At 38.4% G+C, this 22,003-nt stretch overlaps 1 protein-coding gene across 6 annotated transcripts in view; it reads left to right on the top strand.

Moving 5' to 3' along the window:
* Window positions 1-22,003, top strand: part of ROBO1 (roundabout guidance receptor 1) — a 1,292,504-nt gene that overhangs the window by 698,647 nt on the left and 571,854 nt on the right. For 4 of the 6 annotated variants that reach the window (XM_027550396.1, XM_027550463.1, XM_027550842.1 and 1 more), the window contains exon 3: window positions 4,608-4,691. The exons of the other annotated variants lie outside the window; for them this stretch is intronic. In XM_027550396.1, the coding sequence (XP_027406197.1) occupies window positions 4,608-4,691 (84 nt within the window). The remainder of the gene's footprint in view (window positions 1-4,607; window positions 4,692-22,003) is intronic. 6 annotated transcript variants of the gene reach the window in all.

Raw genomic sequence — 22,003 nt, 5'->3', positions numbered from 1 at the left:
GCTGCAGTCCATGAAGTCACTAAGAGTCGGACATGACTGAGCGACTTCACTTTGACTTTTCCCTTTCATGCATTGGAGAAGGAAATGGCAACCCACTCCAGTGTTCTTGCCTGGAGAATCCCAGGGACGGGGGAGCCTGGTGGGCAGCCGTCTCTGGGGTCGCACAGAGTCGGACACGACTGAAGCGACTCAGCAGCAGCAGCAGCATATGTGGACACATATAACCATATTCATTTTATATATGTGCATATATATTTTGTTTATATATTGTAGGTTTAGGTTTGGCATACAACCCACTCAAAAAAAAATAGAAATAAAACTGTATAGCAAAATCTACTAGAAAAAATAACCCCATAAGCCAGAGTATAGTTTTAACCACAGATATTAACCTTTCACTGAATTGCAAAATATTAAAAATATAACACAGTGATAACTCTCTTAACATAGACAGGGAACGTAGGAAATAAGTAGGTCAAAGGAAAGGATGATAAGCTCAATATTTCTTGGGAGAAAGTGTGAGGCTTCTTGGAGATAAGCAGTGGAGATTAGATTTGGTGATTGGTAGAGAATCTAAGAACTGAAAAAAGTTTCATCATTTCTAAAACAATGGCTGAATCCATGAGCCTGAATGAAGAAAGCTGCAGAGAGCATGTTGAACAAGAAATGGATGAGGTCTGGAGTCCTGTGAAAGACAAGCGTTTAAAGAGCATTGGGGGAGAAATGGAATTTCATAGATGAATCATTAGGTCTGTATGACCTCACTGATTAGAATTAAAGTTTAGATCTAGAAAACAGCTTTTTGAAAAAAGAGCCCTAACATAAAAGAGGACTTAACTATAAAATTGGAATGGGTTACTTTGAAAAGCAGTGAAGATCATGTGGCCACTAAATTTAGATGAATTTGCAAATCCAATGAAAGGTTGTTGTGGGGTCCATCTAACATATTTCTAACCCTGAGTGTCTATACTTTTATGACTCAAGAATTCTTTTTCTATTGAAAGAGATGTTTTATATGCTTTTGAAAGTACTAGGGATATAGAGAGTACAGCAGCATCTAATTTATATTGAGTTTTTTTTTTTTTTTTTTCTGAGTATGATGAAAGTGAAAGTCGCTCAGTCCTGTCTGACTCTTTGCAACCCATGGACTGTAGTCCATGGAATCCTCCAGACCAGAATACTGGAGTGGGTAGCCTTTCCCTTCTCCAGTGGATCTTCCCAACCCAGGGATCGAACCCATGTCTCCCGCATTTCAGGTGGATTCTTTACCAGCTGAGCCACAAGGGAAGCCCAAGAATACTGGAGTGGGTAGCTTATCCCTTCACCAGCGGATCTTTCCGACCCAGGAATTGAACAGGGGTCTCCTGCATTTCAAACAGATTCTTTACCAACTGAGCTATCAGGGAAGCCCTGAGTATGATACTGGTACAGAAATTATAGGTTTTGTATTTTCAAATTGTTTCAGACTGAAAGCCTATCACTTGAGTGAGATTCACATTCTTGGTTATCACCTTTCATTAATTCATGAATTATATTAAAGGAAAAAGAAAATAACTTTTCAAGTGTGTTCAGTGTGGCAGGTCCACTGTCAGACTTCAGGTTACCCATGTGAAACAGATTACCTGATCTTCAGGGAATTCACCGTCTAGTGGGGTAACAGATGCACGGAAGCCAGCACCCTAGTGCCAGTGCATTTTTCAGTGCCCTGATGGCTTTTATCAACTGCAGCCACACCTACTTCAATTCAGGCCTGGATGGCTCTAAATAAGCACTAAATAATCTCTTGCCTCATTTATGTTCTATTCTACAGCTCACATAAATCAATACCAGTTAACAAAAACTTTAAATATCTTTTGGACTCTCTCCTATGGCTCACATGCTGTTGGTCGAATGGTTGTTTGCTGTCATGATTACCTTTTGACAGAAAGGAAGACAACAAAAGAGTGACATCTTTTGTTTCCTAGACCTAAAGGTCTGGCATAAAAAGTTAAAGTGTGAGTCACTCAGTCATGTCTGACTCTGTGCAGCCCTGTGGACTGGAGCCCACCAGGCTCCTCTGTCCATGGAATTGTCCAGGCAAGAATACTGGAGTGGGTTGCCATTCCCTTCTCCAGGGGATCTTCTGGATCAAGGGATCAAACCTGGGTCTCCTGTGTTCCAGGCATATTCTTTACCATGTAAACCACTAGGGAGGCATATTAGTGATTAAAGACAATCCTAGGCAGACAGAATATACTGCACAAGTAAGGTAAGATTCACTGATGCAAAGTCTGTTATTTCCTGAACCTAGGAAGGGGCCAGAATGTTGATGAGTAGAAACAGGAAAGCAAATTCAGAAACCACTTAGGATAAGTTACACATAGGTGAAAAATCTACTTTTAGCAGACTTAGGTATCTTGTTTCAAATGATAGTGAACTTCCTTTCCTTGTCTCTGCTGTTTTTGTAATAATGTCCTCATTCTCATCAGAGAAGCTTTAATAAAAAAGCATTCGCAGGCCTTATCCCCAAAGTCTTATAATACCATTACAGACAAATTGACTTAGATTTGGATAGATTTTTACTGTATTTTCAACAGAGTGGTGAGATATATGTGCTTTCACATTAAATAAACTATCTCATCATAAATTGAAAGTAGTATTTCCTTTGAAAGAGGGCATCTGCTACTATAAATAAGTAGTCTAAAATTAAAGTTGACCCTAAACACACTGTATCTTTTAAAACTCGATTGTAAACAGGGGTGGTCCCTTAAAAGCCTTTTAATACATTTGAGCAAGCACCTTCCGTTTATCTTCCTACATGAACCTCTTTTATTTGGTTAGTCTATCTGAGCAAGGTTACTTAGTTTGAGACAGAACATCGTCCTAACACTGCTTCAAAATACACAAAAATGCCTGGTTCCCATTCCGTCTTACTGCTGTGACTTACATCTCTGACCAAAATAATCTGTGCATATAAATAAGTTAACAGACTGGAGGGGTAGCTGGTGGACTGGTTCCCTGCCCTACCACTCCCAGAGTTGGTTTTAAGGACAAACATGACAAGAGCCATGGCTGGGAAGGCAAGGATGAATAGAGTGATAATGAGCCCTCTTTTTTTCCCCTTTAGTCTGCAGAGATCTGAACCTTTTTTTTCCCTTCATTTTAACCTCACCAGGGTAATTAGATGACACATGGACTGGGGAGGAGGGAAGACAGGGACAGGGTCGTTAAACATGCTACATGCAAAAAGCCACAAGGCAGACTCATGTGGGACTTTTTATCCTCTTTTAAAATGTTCTACAGCCTCCTTGAATAGCGATGTCTAAGACAAAATGTGTCAGCCTAGCTAAAAAAAAAAAAAAAAACTAGCAGGGACACAAAATTAATGACTCCTGTGCTGTTTCTAAAGGGGCATTACCTGCGTGTCCTGGCTGCCTCATTCATAAGTGACAGACTTTCCTTCCTCGAGTAAACAGCTGTGCTTCTTCACTGCTCAGACTAAGAAACCCTCTGTAGCTGCTGTTTAAGGTGGTTAAAAAGCCTACAGAACCACACAACTTGAATGACCTAGGACTCTCTGGTATTTGATCTAGGAGGTAGGCACTTGGGTTTTATTGTGTCTGTCTGCTTATCAACAACAGAGCTTAGAGACTCTGCCCATATTTATCTAACACACAGAGATAAGACACACACAGTGACTGAGCACCAGTGAAATTAGTGGTGTCACTGGGTGTGTATATCTATTTATACAGCAGCTCAGTTTTTGAATATTGGGACTTGAATGCCATCATGCTTAGCCTAAAATTCAACATAGGAAAATTGATGTGCAGTTTGAAAAACATACAAAACCATTTCTTTTATTCAAGAAAAGTGAGAATGAATGAATGAAAGTACCTGTCTGGGTGATTGTAATCTAGAATCAAAAGCAATTTGGAATGTTTTCAAATATTCAAACCCCAATGTGCAAAGTTAAGTCTCCTTTTACACATGCATTCATTTTAGTGAATTTCTCTCAGTCCTTTAAGATGACAAATTGCTGCCTTTTGAGAGATGGGATGTTGCAGTGCTTTCTTTACTGCTGCTCAGAAAAGTATGACGTTTTTATCATCTGCCCTCTTCTTTGACAAGACCCTCTTTCTCCCCACACCCTCCCCTCCTCCACCACCCATATGAGGTACAGTCCCTGGAGTCTGTAATTGGCAGGAGATGAAGCGATGATGGGGAGTGATCACAGTCAATAGCTTTGATTAACAATAAGGTAGAAAATTAGCAATGCTAGCATTCAGTCACCCTGCCCTCTCCCTCCTCCATATGCTCTCTCAGTCCGCGCTGGCGGCCTCACAGAGGGCAGTCAGAGCCCTTTCGCCAGCTTTGAAGTGCAGCAAAGGTGCAGGCAGAGCAGAGAATTAGGGAAATTAAGGAGCAGAAGTAGCAAGTGTAAGCCATGATGCTGAGACCTTCGCAGGGCTTCACGTGCCGCAGGAGGGGCGAGGAGGAAGTGTGCTGTGTGTTGTCCCTGTGTGTTTTTCTGTCACATGTGGATTTACTTGTGTCTGGACATGCTGTGATCGAAATGGCAACTACTGTTACTACTGTGACCCCATCAGCAGCTCTGGTGTTGTTTTCGACAGACCCTGAAGACGTAGAGAGGGGAAAAGACAACGGGACGCCCATCCCCACCTCTGATAACGATGACAATTCGCTGGGCTATACAGGTAGAGTGTTTCTTTCCCAGATACTAACCTTCCATTTCTCCTGAAATGCATCCACCTCCATCAGTCATCAACCACCTGTGTAAAATTATCTTTCTAACCATCCCTACTTCCTGCTAACAACCCCAACAACTTCTTCTCCTCATTTTCCAGATTTTATTCATTCTTCAGCTGGGAGACCATATTGTTAGAGTAAACACTCTGGGGAAGAGAAATGTAACATGAAAACTGCTTGCATTTCTGTTGTCTATTACTTTTAATATAAAAGGATGTTTATCAGCCTGCAATATTGGTGTCGCTAATATGTTTAGAAGCATCATACATTCTTAGAGTTTTAATATCTAACTAAATTGCTATCAAAAGAGATAAAAGACTACTTTCAAGTAATTGAGGATCAAAATTATCCGTACTTTTGTTTTTTGTTGATATGCCTGTAGTCTTACCAACAACAGAAAGCAAACTCTTAACAAGGGTGTTATGAATCAGAATTACCAACTTAGATCTCAGGATTGTGTTTGCATGACTTCTTCTTACCTGATCTACACACCAGTTCTTAAATAGATGCATGCGTATGTCAGCATAAAAGTAACAATTTAACTGATTGAATCTATTAGAAATAATTCATATTACAAATGTGTAAGAATTATTATGCTGGAAATAATGAAAATGTTTCAGGCAGAATTTGTAAGCATAGTTATAAACATAGCTGCATAAGTTATGCATCTGAGACAATTTGACTAAATCTTTAGATAAAAGCAAAGATTGAAATACAACACTCTTAACCCATTGGATCAGAAAATGAAGTGACAGTGGTCATGTTGTAATAGCAGCTGTTTATTATGTTCTTTTCATAAGTTCTTGTTAGCACAGTTTCATAGATTTTGCCAGCTTGTGGGCTGTAACTAGGGGTGTGTGGGGGGGAGAGTGGGTATGTGGTAAAGTAGCTGGGGTTAGAGATAATGGAGATGTGTATAATTATAATCTTACAGATGGTTGTGTTCAAAAGAGAATAAACCAACAGATACATTTCACCTTGGTATAAAATAATAAACTGGTACTTTGGAAGCATCTTCACTATGTTCATAGTAATAATTATCTCCAATACTATCCCTCATCTACAAAATTCAGGGTTTGAAACATGCAAAACAACTATGAAAATTAATAGCACTTTTGTAAGCAGCTTTAATACTTTTAGTCATAGATAACTCATTCTCATTTCTCCCCTATCTTCCAACATAATAACTGAGATTAAACTACCACCCAATCAAAGCCCATTGGTGGTGAGATGGTGAGGGAATTTGTATGATACTTTTTCAGAAACTTAGAATAAGAGCTGTAAATGTCATTTCTTAATAGCATAAATACTGAGAAAGTTCATATTTATGAAAGGAGGAATCCAGCATAGTGTTCTTTCTCAGGGGTATCCTCATTTGCCAGTGCATCTTAGTTCAATTCCCTGTGCTCACAGTCTAAACAAGTGCATTGTTTAGATATACTAATAGGGTCTGTGCTTTGTCTTTTATGGATTTTCTGAAAATTATATATAACCAATGCATAAATCATGTTGGAGTATTGAATTAAGAGAACCTAAATAAAAATGCATTTAAGACTAAATGTAGCATTTGGGGAATTTTTCATTCTTATTTATTTTTCTTTGTTGGGTTATTCAGTAATCAGATTTCTGCTATGAAACATATCATTAGATTAGTTAATAGGAGGAGGTAGATAACTTAAAATATCATCTTTAGATTCTGCATGGGAACTAATTAAAGCAGCACCATTTAATGTGAAGTGCCTGGAAAAACAATCTCCTGAATGATCTTGTTCCTGAGACTGTAACAGTTTGTACTACTCTTACACCAAAGCAAGTTTGTTTCATATATTTTACTTCAGTGGAGCTAAGTATTCAGGAACTTCTTTTCTACTATATTAATTAGACATGCTGTTTGTGTCTCTTTTATTTGCATACTGACCTTTTCTTTGCTCATTAAAACCTCCATTGGAAGTGATAAAAATTCAATAGGAAAAAAATGTGGTTTGTCTGCTTGATTACAATTATAAAGATTTCCGTTACCTCTGAAGTTAACATAATCACACAAAGTGTTAAATGAAACTATCTACAGATTTCTTTTCGTATGTGTGTCAGTTTGTGTTGTTTGTGTGTCTGTGTGTGTGAATTCCTTTTACTATGACTGTGTATAACTGAATTGTTAGAACCTTTTCTTATATAAGAGGTAATTCAGTTCAGAGGAAAGTAAGATGACCTATCTGTTCAGGAACATTTTTACATATTTAACATAAATTGACTGTAGTTTAGTACATCTAGAGTTTAGTAACTCTGGATATGACAGAAAGAGCATTGTCAGAAATAACATATAAATATTAAACAACACAGAGAATATGAAACAGTTGTCAAATCACTGACATGAGTTAGTTGCAAGATAAACTTCTAAAAATGTTAACAAGTAAATGTATCAGGTATTGTTTGAGGTGTCTATATTTTTGGTACAGTTTCTCAAAATGACTGTGCAAGTTGTATCTACTGGTAGACTAGATATTTATTTTTCAGTACATGTTGCTTCATTTTGTTGAGCTGACACGTAGGACTTTCCTTCCTTCTCCTAACATTCATAAGTTTAAAGAAGAAAAGTTTCTCGGAAGGAGTCATGCAATTCTGGAAAATATATTTACAGCAACATGAAACAGTCCCAAAGAAGAAAATCACCAATTTACTAATATTCACATCCACACACCCCCAATTCTTTCTTTTTCTACCACTATAAAGAATACAATTTCCACTACAGCTAATTTGTCACTTCAACATCTGCTCTGTTGCTCAAATCACTGGGGACCATCACTATCAAACTGACCCATCAAACCAGAACCTAAGTACTCATATCATACACATGAAATTTTTATCAATGATGTAGTTCACAAATGATAATCTTTTATTAATAGTACTTATTAAACCATATACTGTACTTATCTAAATTACATAATGGATTTAATTAGAGGCCCAGGAAAATATAGTAATATGGAGTTTAAGGAAGAAATAAAATTGACCCTTTTTCTCCTTGCCATCTTCAGATACAATACTATAAAGTTATATAAGGTTTGAAAGTATTTTAGTCTTTCTTCTACTAATCAACGAATACAGAATAGTTTCTAAGGTAGGTTGACAGTATGTTATTAGAGTGAACTTCTGCATTTTTTAAAGAGAAGTAGCCCATTTCCTGTTTAACTAATTGTGTCATAAATATTGGGGATTATTTTACAGTCAAAGTATATAGAGTTTGTTGCAAGAACAAGTGAGGTGGGATTTCAAATCAGCACTTTGTGGGGTCAGACAGACATCCCAAAGAAGTTGAATATGTAATGATCAATTATTTTGTTAAAGGAGCTTCTACAAAGAGTACATTGTCCATTGACTTCTAGAAATCATATGGTGTTTTACAAATATGAAAAAACCTAAGTAACACATCCAAGAGTATTTAAATGTCTGAAATATATACAGAAATCACATACAGCTTTAGTCAATGATACAAGCATGAAATTTATCAATATATAAAATATATATTTTTAAAATATATATAAAATATATAAAAAATTAGGGAATAAGTGAGAGCTAATGACATCCTAGTAGCATGTTTAATATTTCCAGAAAGTTGTGATTATTAATTAGAAAACAAATGAACTTTATATGTTTCTTAAGTATCAGAAAAAGCCTGTAAATTTGATGAGTAATATCTAAAATATATCCTTTTTCCCATTTCTACATACTAAGGATAAGATAATATCCCCCATCAACCTAGGTCTGTTTTGAGGATTAGTTTCCTATGTTTACAGTAGCATATTGGGAGAAAAGCTAAATGTAAATTTGAAAATCTTAAAATTGACCAGTTATCAGAATTATGTTCAGTGCCAATTTAAGTAAAAATCTAGCCATGGAATGTCAGAATTGCAGAGTAATTTCAAATGGGGATAATGGAGTCTTCTATGAATCAACACTACCTCCAAATAAAGTTTGGTTATAATTGTTTGGTGAGAAACAAAATATATGTTCTATTAAAAAAAAAATCTTGGAGTGGGTAGCCATTCCTTCTCCAGGGGATCTTCCTGACCCAGAGATCGAACCCATGTCTCCTACATTGCAGGCAGATTCTTTCCCATCTGAGCCATGAGGGAAGCCCCAGCATGTTTTCTCATATGCACACAAACAACATCCCCCAAACCATGTTTGCCTCATATTTTGGGATCTCAACAGGTAACTGTTCATTTATGGTGGCATTGATTCTTCTGTCATTCTGCATTCTTAATGCTATAGCTTCCTGACTAAAACCAAACAGAAGCTTCATTGTAGTGTGTGCACCTTTTAAAAACTTATGTATTGATACTGATAAGTAGCATTTATTATCACTTAATGGGTGCAATGAAGTTTTCTAAGCACTTTGACTTAACTCAATTAATTCTCATAACAACCCTCTCAGAAAGATGTTGTTATTAATAGTGATAGTACCTAATGTCTGCTTCAGTATTCAGAAGAGAAATTAATGGCATTTTCCAGCATCATAAAGGTTGTAAGGGGTTGTTGTAATTATAAGCTACATTTCAGCACACATTTCAAAGTTAAATAGATTAGCCGTGTTCCTTCCACACAACACCACCAGTGCTAGTAACCAGTATTTTAAGTCTCTGCTGAGCTCATCCTAGGTTCATTATTATCACAATAATGAAGGCACATGTTGTTTAAGTCCAATAAGACAAAAGCTTTAAACAAGAATAAGTAGGTCCCTACTCTCCCTCCTTATTCTTATACCTACCTCCCTTTAATCTATTTTCTTACTCTTTTAGATATTTCTTCTGATAATTTCCTTTATATTTTTAAATAAATTGAATCTGCAAATACTTCTTGACCTGTCAGTTTTATACAGTATCTCATAATCTTTTTCCCTTCTCTTCCACTATCACATTCTTTGTTAAATTAACAGAGTTTACGTTTGGTAAGGCTTAAGCAAGTTGTCCCTTTGTGAATCTACCACAGAGACAAGTGAAATACTAAACTTGCATTGCCATCTTTGTACAAGACTGTTCATTTTCTGGAACTAATAATTGAATTTTAACTTCCTAAGTGCTTAGTTATGTCCAATATTCCATTGATCGAAGGTTTTTTCAGATGTCTTTCTCATAAAAGCCTCCATTTTTGTCCCAAACTGATTTCTCTCTAGACCTGGGACTTTCGGACCTTTCTTTCATCACTCTCTTATATTAATTCTCCTATTTCTCAGCAGCCAGTTCTTCCACTTTCCTGGTTTATCTTCTCTTTAACAGAAGCCTAGTCTTCACAAAATATATCATAATTTAGAACATCAAGAACAAAGAACTTTTACTATAATTAACTTTACTATGGCTTATCCATGTTTGCTTGCTTATTTGTTCAAATGCTGGGTACTGGATCAGTCATGAATGATGAAGTTCAGTCACTCAAAGGGAAATTTTCTTAAATTATTTTTTGATAATTCCCATCTCTACATCCCCTGTTCTGACATTGCTGTTAATCAGACTGTGAACCCCTTACATTGATTCATTAAGGCTCTTGTCCTTTCTTTCCTAATTTCTAATTCTTTGTTGTTTTCTCTCCTACTTTCTGGGAAACACCCTTGATATTTCTTGTCTACCAATGCTTTTAGCAAAATATTTTATCTGTTTATTATGATAAGTTTCTGAGAGGTCTTTCTTATCCTTTGATGTCTAAATAACTTCCGTAAATCAAGATTTCAAACTAATTTCACTGACAATTGCTTTTTATGCTAAACCTCTGAGTCTTCAGGTTACCCTGGTGGCTCAGTTGGTAAAGAATCTGCTTTCAATGCAGGAAACCTGACTTCCATCCCTGGGTTTGGAAGATCCCCTGGAGAAGGGAATGGCTACCCACTCCGGTATTCTTGCCTGGAGAATTCCATGGACAGAGGAGCCTGACAGGCTACAGTCCATGGGGTTGCAAAGAGTCGGACAGGACACAGCGACTTTCACTTTCCCTTTCTGAGTCTTCTAATATATGGGTAAATTATTAGAAGTCTCTTCATAATCAGTTTATAGGTGAGAAAACTGAGACTCTTAAAGTTATTATGATTTAACCATGATAGTATAGATATTTAGCAGTGAAAACTTAACTAGAACCATGTCTCTCAAATCTGACTTTCAGTGCATTTTTTAACTTAAAATATGTCATAGAGTCTATTGGAAATGAGGAAGTGTAAGAAAATAAACTATTGAACACATTAAAATTAGCACTACACTTAAGTGGTTACATATTAATATATTATTAAGTCCTTTCTATTTGGCTCTAGAAAATAACATACTAATATGCAAATTCATATAAAATACCTATGCTACTCTTTATGAAATATTGGAGTGATCATTTATTTATTTACATAAACAAAACCAGTTTTTTTATGGAGTTAATAATTGAATTTTATTCATATTAAGTACCTACCCTGGGGAGGGCATTGTACTGGGGACACGGGATATTTAAGATTTAGATTTTGTTAAAATCAGTGCCATGCATGACTCTTCTTTGGATCATTATATCTGATGAATCCCTCATTAACTTGTTCTTTGCAACTTGTGCATCACACATTTGCGCATCATAGGGAATTAATAAACATTCACTAAAATGATAAGTTAAACCGTCTCTACTTTCTGTTAACCCATATTGGGAAGAAAATCATAGCATCATATCAATTTAACCAATTGCAATTGATTTAGTCTTTCAAAGTAAAGGGAAAGAGACATATTTTTCCAGATTTATAAAGCTGTAAAATGTGTGGGTTTTTTTTTTTTAATGACCTCAATTTTCAGGCAGTTCTGCCAGTTCTCTGAAAATATGAAAAGGAAGCAAATGAGACAGAAGATTGGGATACTGGGTTACACTCATGTATACCACTCCAAAATTCTTGCTTTTTGAATTAAAGCAAAAGGAAAAACCGGCTTTATTTTTGTGATAATTGACATAGGGAGTAGACATGCCTAACTTTGCCTTCCTAAAGTTTAAGGGACGTGGAACACGGAAGCTTCAGGTGAATTTGAGAATTGAAAATTAAGTTGAACCATAACAACAATGGGATTCTATGAAAGAAGATTTCAAAGCAGTCTATTTCAATTAATTTTTTTATATTAAAAATCAAATTTTGTGTTATCCTAACATTATTAACAATAATTATAATCCCAGAGTTTGTAATGAATGTTTTGGAGATTTAAATCATTGCAAAGAGGTGTTGACTAAGGCACTGATTATTATATTTAGTATTTCATAACATTTTCAACCTGGAAAACCTTGTAGCTACACATTTTGAGTAGCGGAAAGAGTAAAGTGTATCAGCTTCTATAAAATGGAAAAACCTTGACTTAAATAGGAAAATTTCATCTAACTTTATTTTCTTAGTTAGATGTTCCAGAGGAGAAAACACTTTATATGAATAGTTTTGATTTGAATTTTTGAAAGAATGCTTTTCTTTTGATTTTTTTAATATATCCCAAAGTAACAAATTTTAGAGATGTGTAGATAAGTAGATACACTCTGAAACATAAAGTCAGTTCAGTTCAGTTGCTCAGTCATGTCTGACTCTTTGCGACCCCATGGACTACAGCGCGCCAGGCTTTCCTGTCCATCACCAACTCCCAGAGCTTACTCAAACTCATGTCCATTGAGTCAGTGATGCCATCCAACCGTCCTATCCTCTGTCGTCCCCTTCTCCTCCCACCTTCAATCTTTCCCAGCATCAGCATCTTTTCAAATGAGTCAGTTCTTCACATCAGGTGGCCAAAGTATTGGAGTTTCAGCTTCAGCATCAGTCCTTCCAATGAATATTCAGGATTGATTTCCTTTAGGATGGACTGGTTGGATCTCCTTGCAGTCCGAGAGACTCTTAAGAGTCTTCTCCAGCACCACAGTTCAAAAGCATCAGTTCTTCAGCATTCATCTTTCTTTATGGTCCAACTCTCACATCCGCACAACACTACTGGAAAAACCATAGCTTTGACTAGATGGAATTTTGTGGGCAAAGTAATGTCTCTGCTTTTTAATATGCTGTCTAGGTTGTTCATAACTTCTCTTCCAAGGAGCAAGAGTCTTTTAATTTCATGGCTCCAGTCACCAACTGCAGTGATTTTGGAGCCCCCCAAAATAAAGTATTAGGCCCTTTTTAAGTGTGAATGACATCCTGAAGACAGAGCTCCTATGCATATGAGGGATTCAGAGTAAGAGTTTTTAGAGAGGTTTAACAAATTTTGAAGAAATAAATAATTCTTGTGTTGTATCAGCCACAGTAAAATGGACTGCCTAATTATCTCATGAATTCAGTAAGATCTTCATTTACACAACAATTTATGCAAAGTAATTAATATTTTAGCTTAACTATTCTCCACTTTGACTACAGAGGCAAGACTTTGGAAATGACTACCTCATAACCTAATAAGACACATCCCAAGTTCAAAGCCTTCCAAGCAGTTTTCATTGTTGTTGTTTAGTCACTAAGCCTTGTCTGACTCTGTGACCCCATGGACTGTAACCTGCCAGGCTCCTTTTTCCATGGAATTCTCCAGGCAAGAATACTGGAGTGGGTTGCCATTTCCTTCTCCAGGGGATCTTCCCAACCCAGGGATCAAATCCCATGTCTCCTGCATTGGCGGGCAGATTTTTTTTTATCACTGAGCCACCAGGGAAGCCCACCTAGCAGTACGTGCCAGCAACATGATGCTTAGCTTCCAGCCGTGAACTGTCAGTTTACAGTCATGAGTAGAGTCGCATGCCTGCACTTCTTCAGAACCCTGCTTAAAGTCCTATGGAAGCCATGCTCCACCTTTTCTGTTTTAGCTTTTCCAATTCATAAAAAGGAAATAATATTTGTCACTCATTAATATTTTGAAACTTTAAACAGAATTGGCTAATTTTCCTGATCTCTAATTTTTAGAGAGATTTATAGGAAATGATCATTTTTTTTCCTTCTTACAGTCATTTCTATAGATTTTTTTCCCCACAATTCATAGACTTCAGTTATCCAAAGAGTTAATACTTGGAGGGCCATGTAATCAGTACATAGCATTTGCTATAAAATTATTCTATTATTATTACTTTATACTGCTGCTAGAAACTATTGAATCAGCTAAAGGTTAGTACTACAACTATGGGATCATTGCTTTCCCCTGAAGCGCAAGGTGCTCAATGCTGTGATTCTACTGCCAGAATTTGCCATCATACCAAGTCCCACTGGGCTTCACTGGAGGCTCAGATAGTAAAGAATCTGTCTACAATGCAGAAGACCAGGGTTTGATCCCTGGGTCTGTAAGCTCTCCTGGAGGAGGGCATGTCAACCCATTCCAGTACTCTTGCATGAAGAATTCCATGGACAGAAGAGCCTGAGGGCTACAGTTTATGGGGTCGCAAAGAGTTGGACATGACTGAGCAACTTTCACTCACTCACTCATGTCCCATCACTGCACGATGGATTCTCTCCGTCATATGGCCTAGACAAGAATGCTGATTTGCATGGCAAGCTGGATCAGTAGGGCAGCCTTCTCTTGCTCTGTGTCACACTCAAACGGGATAGCATTGAGGGCAGTTGATTAATAGGAAGAAAAAGCTCACCCAAATGTGTTATATATTTCCACCATTATCCAAAGATACCCAGCAAGCAGACATATTACTAAAAATTGTGGGCCACTTTGGCAAAAATATCCTGACAGGAATATACGATTAAACTTCACAGAAATAGTAGGCAGAAAGAACCTGTTTTGGGTTTTTTGTTTTTTTTTTTTTAATGGGATTTTTTTCACATACTTTGGAATGTTTAGTTCTTACAAAGTCATAGAATAACTGCTGCTTACTGCTCACCAAGATTTATGAGCATGATTTCAACAATCTAGAGGACCAGGATGTTGACTTGGGGATAGTGAGATGATCGAGATCTCAGAGGAATAAAGACAGAGGGTTGATGTACCCTTAGATAACATATGTAGCACCATGCCTACCAAGTGAAAGGAAAATTATTCTGGTATGATTTCTTTACTGGAGAAGAATGAAGAATGAATTTGCCAGAATAGTAGCTGCATTTTATGTGCCAGTGTCTGTTAATTTTCTCTGGTAAAAAGAAAATATCTGCAAGATTCTTTAACACTTAAATCTCCTGACTTAAGTACAGTAAGCTTGTCATTTCTCCAAACCCTATCTCTGTTATCCCAGGACTCAGTTTAATGGAGAAAGTGGAGTGAAGTCAAGTCGCTCAGTCGTGTCTGACTCTTTGCAACCCTGTGAACTGTTGCCCACCAGGCTCCTCCGTCCATGGGATTCTCCAGGCAAGAATACTGGAGTGGGTTGCCATTTCCTTCTCCAGGGGATCTTCCCGACCCAGGGATCAAACCCAGGTCTCCCGCATTGCAGGCAGACGCTTTAACTTCTGAGCCACCAGGGAAGTGGAGAAAAGATAAGGTCAAATGCCCATTGTACAATGAAATAGTCCTTGAAATTGGCAGGAATTGGCCCATGTTTTCAGAGATCAGTTCAGTCGCTCAGTTGTGACTGCCTTTGCACCCCATGAACTGCAGAATGCCACGCTTCCCTGTTCTTCACCAACTCCCAGAGTTTGCTCAAACTCATGTCCATTGAGTCAGTGATGCCATACAACCATCTCCAACTTCCTGCCTTCAATCTTTCCCAGCATCAGGATCTTTTCCAAGGAGTCAGTTCTTTGTACCAGGTGGCCAAATTATTGGAGCTTCAGCTTCAGCATCAGTCCTTCCAATGAATATTCAGGAATGATTTCCTTTAGGATGGACTCATTAGATCTCCTTGCAGTTCAAGGGATTCTCAAGAGTCTTCTCCAACACCACAGTTCAAAAGTGTCAATTCTTTGGAACTCAGATTTCATTATGGTCCAACTCCCAAATCCATACATGACTAATGGAAAAACCATAGCTTTGACGAGATGGGCCTTTGTTGGCAAAATAATCAGAGTTAGGGTATCTCATTTGATTTGTTGGTTTTACATAGAGCAGCAATTCTAAAGACTTCTTACTATTAAAAAAAATGGTCCCTAGGAATTCCCTAGTGGTCCAATGGTTAGGACTCCGGGCTCTCACTGCCATGGCCTATGTTTAATCCCTGGTTGGGGAACTGCTGCTGCTGCTAAGTCGCTTCAGTAGTGTCCGACTCTGTGCAACCCCATGGACTGTAGCCCACCAGGCTCCTCCATTCATGAGATTTTCCAGGCAAGAGTACTGGAATGGGGTGCCATTGCCTTCTCCGGGTTGGGGAACTCAGATCCCAGAAATCCCATGACACAGCCAGAAAATAAAAGGTTTTTTAAATAAATATATTTTAAAAGCCTTCATTCAATGGGTCAAGGAGGACAGCTATTATTTTGCCAATTGTTAATTCAACTATTTTTTCAAAAACTGAAAAGATTGTCACAAGATGGATTTTTCAGGCACACTGGCAGATGTGTTAAACAAAGCTCTATCATTTGACTGATGAAACGCACTTGTGTTCCAGATCTCTAGATATTAATATCACACAATCTGCATCTCCCTTTCGTCAAATCAGACGTCTTGATAAATGGGCTTCCTTTAGGGAAATCCAGAAATAAAGTTATAGTACATAAATTTGATTTATGTAAAGGGTATTATGTGATCCTTTTTCATAACTACCAGGCCTCTCCTTCAGTTCTGGGGGTTCAAACCCACTCACTAGGTGACCACTCATGGCCTGGCAATTGAAGAGTGGACTCAAGTCAGGTCTTTTTTCACCAAACCTAGAGTTCTTTATTTATTTAAAACTTAATTATACTTTGGTCACTTCACAAATATTTTAATTTTAGGAAGTCATGATGTGTAAACCACAACAAAAATCCATGGGAGTTGGATGACTATTGGGAAGACCATGCTCACTTTGTCTCTGATAGTTAATTGTGACCATTTGGTCTTGGCCACCCCATGACCCTGGTAAAGAATCCACCTGCAATGTGGGAGACCTGGGTTTGATCCCTGGATTGGGAAGATCCCCTGAAGAAGCAAACAGCTAGTCCAGTATTCTGGCCTGGAGAATTCCATGGACTGTATCATCCATGGAGTTGCAGAGTCGGACATGACTGAGTGCCTTTCACTTTTCACCCCATGACCCTATCATCCACATTGAAATCAGGGAGCTCATTACCATGACAGTGCTTTCTAATTTCATCCCCAGCCTTCAAACAGTAAAGGCTACAATGCTTTTCAAGGATGCAGGGGCTCCTCTCTGGAGCTTAGTACAAAATGCCTTGTTGATGGGATTGTCTAATGGGCCCTTGCAGGAAACAAAATTGGAGAATATGTCACACATGATAAATCCACTCAAACATTTGAATCCCTCTATATCAGCACTGCCCAATAAAATTATAAATGCATGCCACAGATGCAAACCACATGTATACTTACACATTTTCTAAAAGCCATGTTTTAAAACACAGTAAAAAGAAATAACTGAAATTGTTTTTTAAAAGTATATTTTGCTTAACCTAATATAGACAAGATATTATTATTTCAGTATGTAATCCATATTAAAATTATCATTGAGATAGCACTATTTTACTCTTTAAGGACATCTTGATTTAGATCAGCCACATGTCAAATGCTTGATAGTCATATGGATTCCTCCCTCCCCATTATACCAAAGAATTTCAGGCATTTTCCAGATGTCCAAGATGGTTTTAGAAAAGGCAGAGGAACCAGAGATCAAATTGCCAACATCTGCTGGATCATGGAAAAAGCAAGAGAGTTCCAGAAAAACATCTATTTCTGCTTTATTGACTATGCCAAAGGCTTTGACTGTGTGGATCACAATAAACTGTGGAAAATTCTGAATGAGATGGGCATATCAGACCACCTGACCTGCCTCTTGAGAAACCTGTGTGCAGGTCAGGAAGCAACAGTTAGAACTGGACATGGAACAACAGAGTGGTTCCAAATAGGAAAAGAAGTATGTCAAGGCTGTATGTTGTCACCTTGCTTATTTAACTTATATGCAGAGTACATCATGAGAAATGCTGGGCTGGAGGAACCACAAGCAGGAATCAAGATTGCTGGGAGAAATATCAATAACTTCAGATATGCAGATGACACCACCCTTATGGCAGAAAGTGAAGAAGAACTAAAGAGCCTCTTGATGAAAGTGAAAGAGGAGAGTGAAAATGTTGGCTTAAAGCTCAACATTCAGAAAACTAAGATCATGGCATCTGGTCCCATCACTTCATGGCAAATAGATGGGGAAACAGTGGCTGACTTTATTTTTCTGGATTCCAAAATCACTGCAGATGGTGACTGCAGCCATGAAATTAAGACGCTTACTCCTTGGAAGGAAAGTTATGACCAACATAGATACCACATTCAAAAGGAGATACATTCTTTTGCCCACAAAGGTCTGTCTAGTCAAGGCTATGGTTTTTCCAGTGGTCATGTATTGATGTGAGATTTGGACTATAAAGAAAACTGAGCGCTGAAGCATTGATTCTTTTGAACTGTGGTGTTGGAGAAGACTCTTGAGAGTCCTTTGGACTGCAAGGAGATCCAACCAGTCCATCCTAAAGGAGATCAGTCCTGGGTGTTCATTGGAAGGACTGATGTTGAAGCTGAAACTCCAGTACTTTGGCCACTTGATGCGAAGAGCTGACTCATTTGAAAAAACCCTGATGCTGGGAAAGATTGAGGGCAGGAGGAAAAGGGGACGACAGAGGATAAGGTGGTTGGATGGCATCACCGACTCGATGGACATGGGTTTGGGTGGATTCAGGGGGTTGGTGATAGACAGGGAGGCCTGGTGTGCTGCAGTTCATGGGGTCGCAAAGAGTCGGACACGACCGAGTGACTGAACTGAACTGAACTGAACTTTACTTACTAAATACATCACTTGAGACTAAGTTCAGTCAATACCAAGCAGACAGCTAGAACCACTTGCAGCAGCTCAAACTAGCCCTTGATTTCAGAATTTTTGTTAAATCCAATCATATTAATAAATGCAGCCACCTTAAAATTACTTTCCTTTGTTCCTGGTCCAACACATTTAGAATCATATTCTGTAGATATTCCTCAGGAGTCTGTTGGTATAAATTAGCAAAATCTAGTAAGACTCCTTTTCCTGAATTAGGTGTTATAGTTGTGACTTGTTGGCAATTGAATCTGATCTTTACTCTGGAGGTAATTAGGAGCAGTAGGGCAGGGTGCGAGGTGAATGGATATCCTTTAATGTGGTCACTATCTGAACAACTCCAAGTAAGGCAACTCCAGCTTCATCCCTGGGAAGAAAAGACCCTTCCTGCTGTCGAGAGGAGGGCTCAAGTTTATCTGAACCCATCCACATAATTCTATTCCAGTTTTCAGGTCCTGCACTTTCCCAGTCAATGCTCTCTATTTTCACGCAAGAGACCCCAGTCCAGCAATGCTGAGTCAGAATTTCAGCCACAAGAGCCCTGAGGCCATAAGCCACAAGATATTATCTGTGCCCCCGATGGGCCTTGAGTCAAGAATTTAAAAGAATTTAAAAGTCGAGAATTTAAAACTCAAAGAATTTACATTCTTGAGTCAAGAATTTAAAGGTCAAGAATTTGAAAGTGACAAGTATGTCACTTCTCTAAATGATTCAGTGTACTCAGAAGAGGTAGGGCCACCCATATCGCCCCTGAGTGTTTTTTATTTATAATTGGAGTATAACTGCTTCACAATGTTTAATAATTTCTGTAATCACAACAAGGTGAATCAGCTGTAAGTATACATATATTCCCCCCATTCTTGATCCTCCATCCCACTCCCATTCCATCCCACCCATCTAGGTCATCACAGAGCTGAACTCCCTATGCTATGCGGCAGCTTCCCAGTAGCTTTCTATTTTACACGTGGTACTGTAAATATATGGGGCTTCCCTGGCGGCTCAGATAGTGAAGAATCTGCCTGCCATGCAGGAAACCCAGGTTCAGTCTCTGGATCGGGAAGATCCCTGGGAGATTCGCCTGGGGATCTCCAGGGAAGTGGAGATACTGGCTACCCACTCCAATCTTACCTAGAGAATTCCATGGGCAGAGGAGCCTGCCAGACTGTAGCCCATGGAGTCACCGAGAGTCAAACATGACTGGGCACAGAGTGTATATATGTCAATGGCACTTTCTCATTTCATCCCACCCTCTCCTTCCCCTGACCCCAGTGTCTGCAAGTCTGTTCTCTATGTCTGAGGCTCTATCCCTAACATCATAATAGTCTACTACAAAAACTGTAAAGCCCATCAAAGCCTTTCTACTTGGCATTTCATTACAGGTGACCAGCGGGGTTATATCATGGTACTGTTTTGTCACTTTAGAATACAAATAGCTAGGTTCTCATTTTCTTTTTCTATTCTAATTTTTTAATTGAGATCTAATTGATGGATAACATTATATTAGCTTCAAAATGTACAACAAAATGATTCAATATTTGTATAGTTTGCAAAATGATCACCATAATAAGTCTAGTTAGCATCCATCACCATAAAAAGTTACAATTATTTTTTCTTGTGATGAGCTATTTAAAATCTACACTAGAGGCTCATTTTCTAGTTGCATTCAGATTGTATTCACTTCTAATCAAGCAAGTGAGGTAACAAATGCCAAATTCTCATCCTGAAAGTCCTGGGGGTGACAACTAGTGATTGCATAGTGAGTCTCTGTTTTCAAAAACTATTGAGGATTTTGGAAGGAATTGGTAGGGTTAAAGGAACAAGAAATTTCTCTAGATATTTTAATAAGAAAGGACTTTAATACAGGCAATTAGGTACTTTCAAAACTGTTGGAAAAAAGAGAAGCTACACTTCTGAAAAAATTTGTTGTTGTTCAGCCACTCAGTCATGTCTGACGCTTTGCAATCCCATGGACTACAGCACACCAGGCTTCCCTGTCCTTCACCATCTTTTGCAGCCTGCTTAAACTCATGTCTACTGAGTCCGTGATGCCATCCACCTATCTCACCCCGTGTCGTCCCTCTCCTCCTGGCTTCAATCTTTCCCAGTATCAGAGTCTTCTCCAGTGAGCTGGCTCTTCACATCAGGTAGCCAAATTATTGGAACTTCAGCTTCAGCGTCAGACCTTCCAATGAATATTCAGGACTGATTTCCTTTAGGATGGACTGGTTTGACTTCCTTGCAGTCAAACCTTGCAGTCAAGACTCTCAAGAGTCTTCTCCAACACCACAGTTCAAAAGCAGTAATTCTTCAGCGCTTAGTCTTCTTTATGGTCCAACTCTCACATCCACACATGACCACTGGAAAAATCATAGCTTTGACTAGATGGACCTTTGTCAACAAAGTAATATCTCTGCTTTTTAATATGCTGTCAAATATGTCTAGCATATTTGACATAGCTTTTCTTCCAAGGAACAAGCATCTTTTAATTTCACGGCTGCAGTCACCATCTGCAGCAATTTTGGAGCCCCCAAAATGTAAAGTCTCTCACTGTTTCCCTTGTTTCCCCATCTATTTGCCATAAAGTGATGGGACCAGATGGGACCATGATCTTCATTTTTTGAATGTTGAGTTTTAAGACAACTTTTTCACTCTTTTCTTTCACTTTCATCAGGAGGCTCTTCAGTTCCTCTTCGATTTCTGCCATAACGGTGGTGCCATCTGCACATCTGAGGTTATTGATATTTCTGCCGGCAATCTTACCCAATAATAAATTACCTCTAGGGTACATCAGCTTAAGAAGTATACCAAAGAAGCTATGTCTTACTTAAGAAATGAGATATCAAGAGGCAACATAGAAATGAAAATTCTTTAAGTCTTCCAAGTCTGTAAATGAGCTTATTTCTGAAAGTGCAAAGTATACGCAATTGTCGTTCCCTGTGACAACTTAAATCTAGTAGGCACTTAACACTGTTTGTTTGGCATTTTCTCATATAATCCTGGGGCTTCCCAGATGGTGCTAGTGGTAAAGAATCTGCTTGCCAATGCAGGAGACATAAGAGACGCAGGTTCAGTCCCTGGGTGGGGAAGATCCCCTTGCCTGGAGAATCCCATGGACAGTGGAGCCTGGTGAGCTACAGTCCATAAGGTCGCGAAGAGTCAGACACAACTGAAGCGACTTCACACACACACACACACACACACACACACACATATAATCTTCCCAGCAGCTTGGCAGATTGGATTTTATCTTTACATCATAGATAAGGAAACTGAGTCAGAAACAGATTAAAGCAGTTTTCCTGAATTGCCACTTATCACATACAGGGACTCTAGCTTCTATTCTCATTCACTTCCCACATCAAGG

This window comes from Bos indicus x Bos taurus, chromosome 1 (assembly GCF_003369695.1).
Source record: "Bos indicus x Bos taurus breed Angus x Brahman F1 hybrid chromosome 1, Bos_hybrid_MaternalHap_v2.0, whole genome shotgun sequence".
NCBI classification, from domain to species: Eukaryota; Metazoa; Chordata; class Mammalia; order Artiodactyla; family Bovidae; genus Bos; species Bos indicus x Bos taurus.
Note: the sequence above shows the minus strand (reverse complement) of the source record. Positions and strands in the feature narration are given on the sequence as shown.